Source organism: Microtus ochrogaster, chromosome X (genome assembly GCF_000317375.1).
Source record: "Microtus ochrogaster isolate Prairie Vole_2 chromosome X, MicOch1.0, whole genome shotgun sequence".
NCBI lineage: Eukaryota > Metazoa > Chordata > Mammalia > Rodentia > Cricetidae > Microtus > Microtus ochrogaster.
In genome coordinates this window covers 6338498-6345510 of record NC_022026.1, presented here as the reverse complement: position 1 = coordinate 6345510, position 7013 = coordinate 6338498, and the positions used below count along the sequence as shown (strand labels likewise).

Here is a 7013-nt window from a genome sequence, read left to right as displayed (position 1 = left end):
AAAAAAAAAGAGTATTAGTTACAAAAACGTTGATTTTATACTGAAAAAAAAAACCTTATGGGATTATCTGCAATAAAAGCTACAAATGAAAACACTATAAATCAGACACAATTGTTTTTATTTTGGCTTGTCTTCTGCCAAATCCATGTGCCTAATTTTAAATTAATGAATGTTTAACAGCAAAATCCCATAAAAGTAAAACCTACATCCTACTTAATTACGTAACATTTTACTTAATAAATCCTATTTGTGACATGCAGCAAACAACTCCTTTGCTGATATTTTCCATGACAACTGCCTTTAACAAGCTCCCCAGACACCACCTTAACACAACCAGCTTTAGTAAAAGCACTGAAATGGGTGTGTGGAAATTTTTAGAGCAAATAAGATCAAACCCGTTTTTCTTCCCAGGATAGCTTTTTCTCACATTTATGACTGAACAGCTAACTACAGAAATCTAAATAAATGTACAAAATCTCAATTATAAAAGGCAGATGAAATAATGCATGTATTCAAGATGTATAATCTTATTGCAACTACAGTTATATTAATAACTATAAGGTCTTCTATGCATGCACTCTTAGAACTTTAGTTTTCATACACAACATCAAATAATTTATAATGTTAAGCAAACAAAAAATGATAGCTAAGATAGTTTTGAAAAATCATACCTCTATAGGTCGAACTGTCGTGGCTTTTGTTTTCACTGAGGATCCGGCATAAATGTAAACTATAATAAAAAAAAATCTGTCAATTTCCAATCCTAAAAACATCTGATTCCTAAGGAGTGAGTTTTATCTCCTAAAAAGTATATAAAAATTTCCCAGATACATTTAAATACCTATGACCATGACAAAACAAACTGCCAATCCCAATCTTCCAACCCATCAGAACTAGAAGAGAACAATCAGCCATTATTCCGAAAATTGGCAAATAATTTTTTATGTAAATTTTTTTCTGCCGCTACATGTAAACATGGGGTAACCCAATAATAGATAAGGACTGTCTCTACTGGGTAAAGTGGTACATGGTCATAATCCTAGGAGTCAGGAAGTGAAGAGAGAATCAGCCTCTGCTAACAGCAAATTTGAGACTATCTCAAAAGTGTCTCCAGTTTGAACTATTTCAACCAATAAGAAAGAGGGTAAGGTAGATAAGGAATCTCTCTCTCTCTCTCTCTCTCTCTCTCTCTCTCTCTCTCTCTCTCTCTCTCTTCCCCTCTCTCTCTCCTCCACAAGGCCATAACATAAAAGGGTCACTTAGGGGAGGGCAGCAGGAAGATAGAAGGGGGAGTGATTGGAGTTGAATAAGATCACAGTAAATTGTATACATAAATAAAAATATCATAAGCAAGTCCATTATTTTGTACAATTAATATATGCCAATCAAACGATAGAATTAGAACATCTTTCTTTCAAGATGCCTAATAAAAAAATTCACCATCTGTCAATGGCTGTTCACATCATAAAAACAGACTACAAGCATTATGTCCTAGCTACTGATGAAAAAATATACCACTCCAGAGGAAATAGAATGTCAAAAAATAATACTGCATTCTCCTCTTCGATGTTAACACTACAGATAACAAGCTATCTGCTACAAAACAATAAAAAAAATTAAGGGAAATTATAGATGAAACAAGATTGGCAAAGAGTTGGTGAGTACTGAACTAGACCAAACTAGAAAACATGTAAGCCACATTAGAAAAAAAACAATCAAAACAACAAAAGGGGCAACCCACATGACAAGAATTAATATATTGTGGGGAGGAGTATCCCTTATCTACAATGCTTAGAACCAAAACGATTCCAGAACTTAGTTTTTTCTTATCTCAGTTCAGAATATTTTCACCTGAGGACAGATTGAAGTATAACACAAAATTCATTGTTTCATATACATCTTATATGTATATCCTGGCAGTAATTTTTTAATAATTTATTTGTATTTTATGGACATTGGTGTTTTGCCTGCATGTATATCTGTGTGAGGGTATCAGATCCCCTGGAACAGGAGTTAGAGGCAGTTGTGAGCTGCCATGTGGGTGCTGGAAATTGAACCCAGATCCTCTGGTGAGATCTCTCCAGCCTCCTTGACAGTAATTTTTTAAAAATTCATTTTTATTTGTATGTGTATGTTTGTGTTAGTGTATGCCATGTTCATGTGCCTGTGGAGGACAGAAGATGTCAGATCCCTTGGAGCTGCAGTTATAGGCAGTTATGATCTGTCCAACATAGGTGCCAGGACTTGAACTCAGATCCTCTCCAACAGCAGTTAAGTGCTATTAACTGCTAAGTCATTTTTACAAACAAACCTGTAAAAATAATCTTATATAATATTTTTAAAATTTTGTACATTCAACAAAGTTTACTGTGCAGTGGACCAGACATGCCATTATTCTATAGGCAGATTTGCATAGGAGAACCTGGACATACACAGAAAAGGGGTTACTGTAGCTGAAAGGGAGTAACAGGGTCTTCTTCTTCTTGAGATACAGTTAAATAAACATACACAGAAAAGGGGTTACTGTAGCTGAAAGGGAGTAACAGGGTCTTCTTCTTGAGATACAGTTAAATAAACATACACAGAAAAGGGGTTACTGTAGCTGAAAGGGAGTAACAGCGTCTTCTTCTTCTTGAGATACAGTTAAATAAACAGTGTTCTTAAGCTGTGTTCTTTCAACATGTCAGTTTTGGAAGTTTCTACTTGTAGTATCTCAGGGCTCGAGAAGTTCTGACTTTGGAGCATTTCCAACCTCAGCTTAGGGGTGTCCAACTCCTCTTCCCTCCCTCCCTTTCCTTCTCAGAGGAATCATCACTCTTTTACTTGCAAGCACATTTGTCCTTGTATTTGATTGCTTTTGCTCTTACCAGCATCACTTTCTCCCCGATACACACACCCTGTGTGATCTCATCCACTTCTAAGGCAGCAATTCTTAAGTGTATCTATCTCCAATTTTATCTCCACACTTCTGACTGAGAGCTTGGTAGACATGCTAGACAAAAAAAGCACTCAACCCTAAAATCTCAAAAATCTTTTAGCATAGCTGCAACCCAGAGACTATCTAAATAAATATTATTTAAGAATAAAATCCTTATTCCATTCATTATTATTTTATGCAATTCCAGAACACGGGGCTGGAATACAGACCAGTGGAAAGCCAATTCTTAGCCATGCATTAGGTCCTGGGTTCAATCTCCAGCACCTACAAAAAAATATTCCTGAGTTCTGAACTATTTGGTTTTTTTGAGATATGCATTTCATTGGCTCTGCCTCTGGAGTGCTGGCCTGGCTTTCTGTTGGGGGGAAAGAGGATCTTATCATTTAGATCTTCCTGCCTCAGTGTCACATCACAAGCACTGAGATTCCAAGTGTGCAATACTACATCCCATGCTGCCATTTTTTAATGTCTTTTAGATACTCTGATAAAATGAGAAGTTTGCATAACAAATTCCTACTCAGCATTAAATTAACAGCTCCTTGCATAGAAACTACTTATACATCTATCTTTTTTTTCTTAGACAGGGTCTTTTTATTTAGGGTTGGAATAGTACTCACTGTGTAGCTTAGAATAACCTCTAATTCAACGTAATTCTCTCACCTCAAACCCCCAAAGTGCTGGGATTATAACAGTCCCCCAACATGTCACACACAGTCATTTTAATTGTAAGCTTACATATCTTGTTTTTACAGAACACCATTTTTTCCCTCTTGAGAAACAACTAACAAGTTATGACGACTCAAAGATATCTGGCAGGCCATTTTCTCAAAAATGAACTGAGTTTGTCCCTTCAAGGAAAACAACAGAGTATTTATTGTCAATGATAAAACCTAAGCTTTCAAACTTAAAGAATTTTGAAAAACTCATTTCTGCCACTATAGTGATGACTACTTTCATAAAGGTTTCCCTGATCAGCTTTGATGACGAAAATAAAGAATGCACTTTCGATATTCTACAATTTGGAAGAGCTACATAATACAGTGAAAAAAATTTTCAAGTGGCCAATGCATAATGTTATAAAATGACAGACACATGGAAAAAAGATCCACTCCAAATGAAAGAGATATAAATAGATTTTATTTACAATGTATCAAAACATCACTGCTCTGTATTTGGTATTTATTTAGGGGGGGCATCTGTTTTAGGGATTTCTGTTTTAGTTTCTTTTCTTTAACTTTTGTGTGTAGAGGGGTATTGGTAAAGGCAGACTCACTATACAGTTCTAGTTGGCATAGAGCTAACTATATAGACCAGGCTGACCTTGAACTTACAATAGTCCTCCTGTCTCTGCTCTCTAAGCACTGCTGTTTTACAGGTATGTACCATCATACCTGGCACTAAAGCAGTTTAAACTACCACTTGGGGTACAGGGAGAAAGGATCACCTGAACCCTCGAATTCTAACCAGCCAGGACAACACAGAATCTGTCTTTAAAAATAACAATAAAAAATGAAAAGCAGGGCCAGTGGGATGATGACTAAGCACAGGGGATAAGTACAATCCCCGGGAACCACATGAAGATGAAGGGAGAAAACACACGAGCACACACACGCACATTCACACACAGAGAGAAAGAAAATTTTGATGTTATCAAACAATAATATGCATAATTACCCAAAAAAGTGAATACAATTGTATTGCCCTTGCCAACTATTTAGCTGGGTGAGGCTACATTTTCTTCATAACTTCAATCACAACGATCTATAATCCCTAACTCACAATATAAATCAATGCCATGAACAAAAACTGAAAAATGAAGGGCTGGCAAGATGGCTTACCAGAAAAAAGGCTCTTGCCACCAAGCCTGAGAGTTTGAATTTAATCCAAAAAACCTATACAAAGGTGGAAGGAGAGAAGTGACTCCACAAGGCTGTTCTCTGACCACCACATGCATGCAATAGCTCTCGCACATGCATGTATGTACACATGTGCGCACAAATGTATATGCCACACATTCACATACACAAAATAATAATTTTTGAAGAACCAAAAATAGGAAAAGAAAAGAACCTGGATGTCATTAATACCAGCATTCCTGAGGTGGAAGCAAGACTGTCTTAAAGTTGAGCCCAGATTAGCTTACACGATGAGTTCCAGGACAGATGACAGATCAAGAAAGACCCCATTGCTATTCTTTCAACAAACTTATTTGATGTAATATGAAGTCAAATTTTGGCTTTTATTTCATTTCCTTTATAAATGACACTGTTGAACTTCCAGGATGCATAATTTACCATGCATATCTCTTTTGCGGGGACATATATATTCAATTTCTTTTCTATGATAATCAACCAATATCATTAATATTTAAAAAGCAAAATTAAATTCCTAAAGTAATATAGGACAACTTCATTAACCTCAGAGTCAAGAAGGAACATTCCAACACTCAGAGGACTGAGGCAGGAAGATTTTCTTGAGTTCAAGAAAGCCTGGACTAGCATAAAACCCTATCTCAGAAAAAAAAAAGAACAAGAAAGGGGGAAAAAAAGACATTAAGAAGCATTAAGTAAGCATAAAGGGTACTAATATAGCAAGTAATGGATATATTTGACGATACTAAAATGAATTATTTTTTTTGTTCACAAGTCGCCATTAATCTCAAATGTAGCGGCAGATGTTAATCATTAATTTCAGACCATCATAGCTATGTATAGCCAGACCTTATCTCAAAAACAACAACAAAAAGATCACTATGAGCCAAACATATTCCTAGCACATACTAGCACATGAGGCGGAGGAAGGAAAAATTGTCATGACTTAGAAGCCAGCCTAGGCTACACAGAGTTCCAGGACACCAAAAGCTACACAACCAAGATGGAACCTCAAAAAATGTTTAAGGACACTGTTTTAAGACTGAATATGTACTAAGAACATGCATAACCCACAAACAACATGAAACACCTCAAGAGAGCAAAGATAAATAAATGGAAACACAGACAAAAGACAGAAGACTGAAGGGCTGGAGAGATGGCTCAGCGGTTAAGTCCACTGGCTGCTCTTCCAGAGGTCTTGAGTTCAATTCCCAGCACCCACATGGTGGCTCACAACCATCTATAATGAGATCTGGTACCATTTTCTGTCATGCAGGTAGAATACTGTATACATAATAAATAAATAGAATCTTAAAAAAATAAGCCACAATGAAGTATTCTACTGCATACAAATAACACTGACCTTTTTTTCTAATGACCTTTTTTTGATGCTCTTGTTTTTGAAACAAGGTCCCATGTTGTCTAGGCTAACACCTTGAATTCCTCCTGATCCCCCTGTCTCAGACTGGCCAATCTTCAAATCCTCACTACTATGTGACACTAACTTTAAAAGTCAGGTATGGTGACACGTGCCCATAATTCCAGAGTTTATGAGGTGAAATATGGAGGACCAAAACATAAATGTCAAAATGATGATTACCACAGAGGTGAAAAGAGAGATCAGAAAAAGAGGTGATGTTATCCTGGTTGTAATGTAAAATAGGTGGCACATTCAGTTTGGTATATGTTGTTTTGTTAATATGCTTTTTGTTTTGCTTTGTTTTGTTTTGTTTTGAAACAGGGTCTTCCTATGTAACCTTAGCTGGCCTGGAACTCACTAAATAGAAATCAGGCTAGCTTTGAACTCTTAGAAATTTGCGTGTCTCTGAGTGTTGGGATTAAATGTATGCCCAAGGAGTCTAGCTATTATATTGCTTTTTGACACTAAGTCTGCTATGTAGCTGAGGCTGGCCTCAAATTCATGACTCCTGTGTTTTAGTCTCTAAATGTTGGTTTATAGGCATTTACCCCTATACCTGACTTGCATTTGAATTGCATAATTCTCTAAGCTCTACACATTAGAATTTAGGCACTTCTCTATATTGTTGTTCAATTTCACAATTCAGAAATTAGAAGAAAATCTGGTCGTGCAGTGGTGGCTCATGCCTTTAATCCCAGCACTCAGGAGACAGAGGCAGGCGGATCTCTGTGAGTTCGAGGCCAGCCTGGTCTACAAGAGCTAGCTCCAGGTCAGGCTCCAAAGC

General features: G+C 36.6%; 1 protein-coding gene across 2 annotated transcripts in view; it reads right to left on the bottom strand.

The window, feature by feature from the left end:
* Positions 1 to 7013, bottom strand: part of Thoc2 (THO complex 2) — a 111597-nt gene that overhangs the window by 95272 nt on the left and 9312 nt on the right. For both annotated transcript variants that reach the window (XM_013350464.1, XM_013350465.2), the window contains exon 2: positions 672 to 730. In XM_013350464.1, coding sequence (XP_013205918.1) covers positions 672 to 730 — 59 coding nt within the window. The remainder of the gene's footprint in view (positions 1 to 671; positions 731 to 7013) is intronic.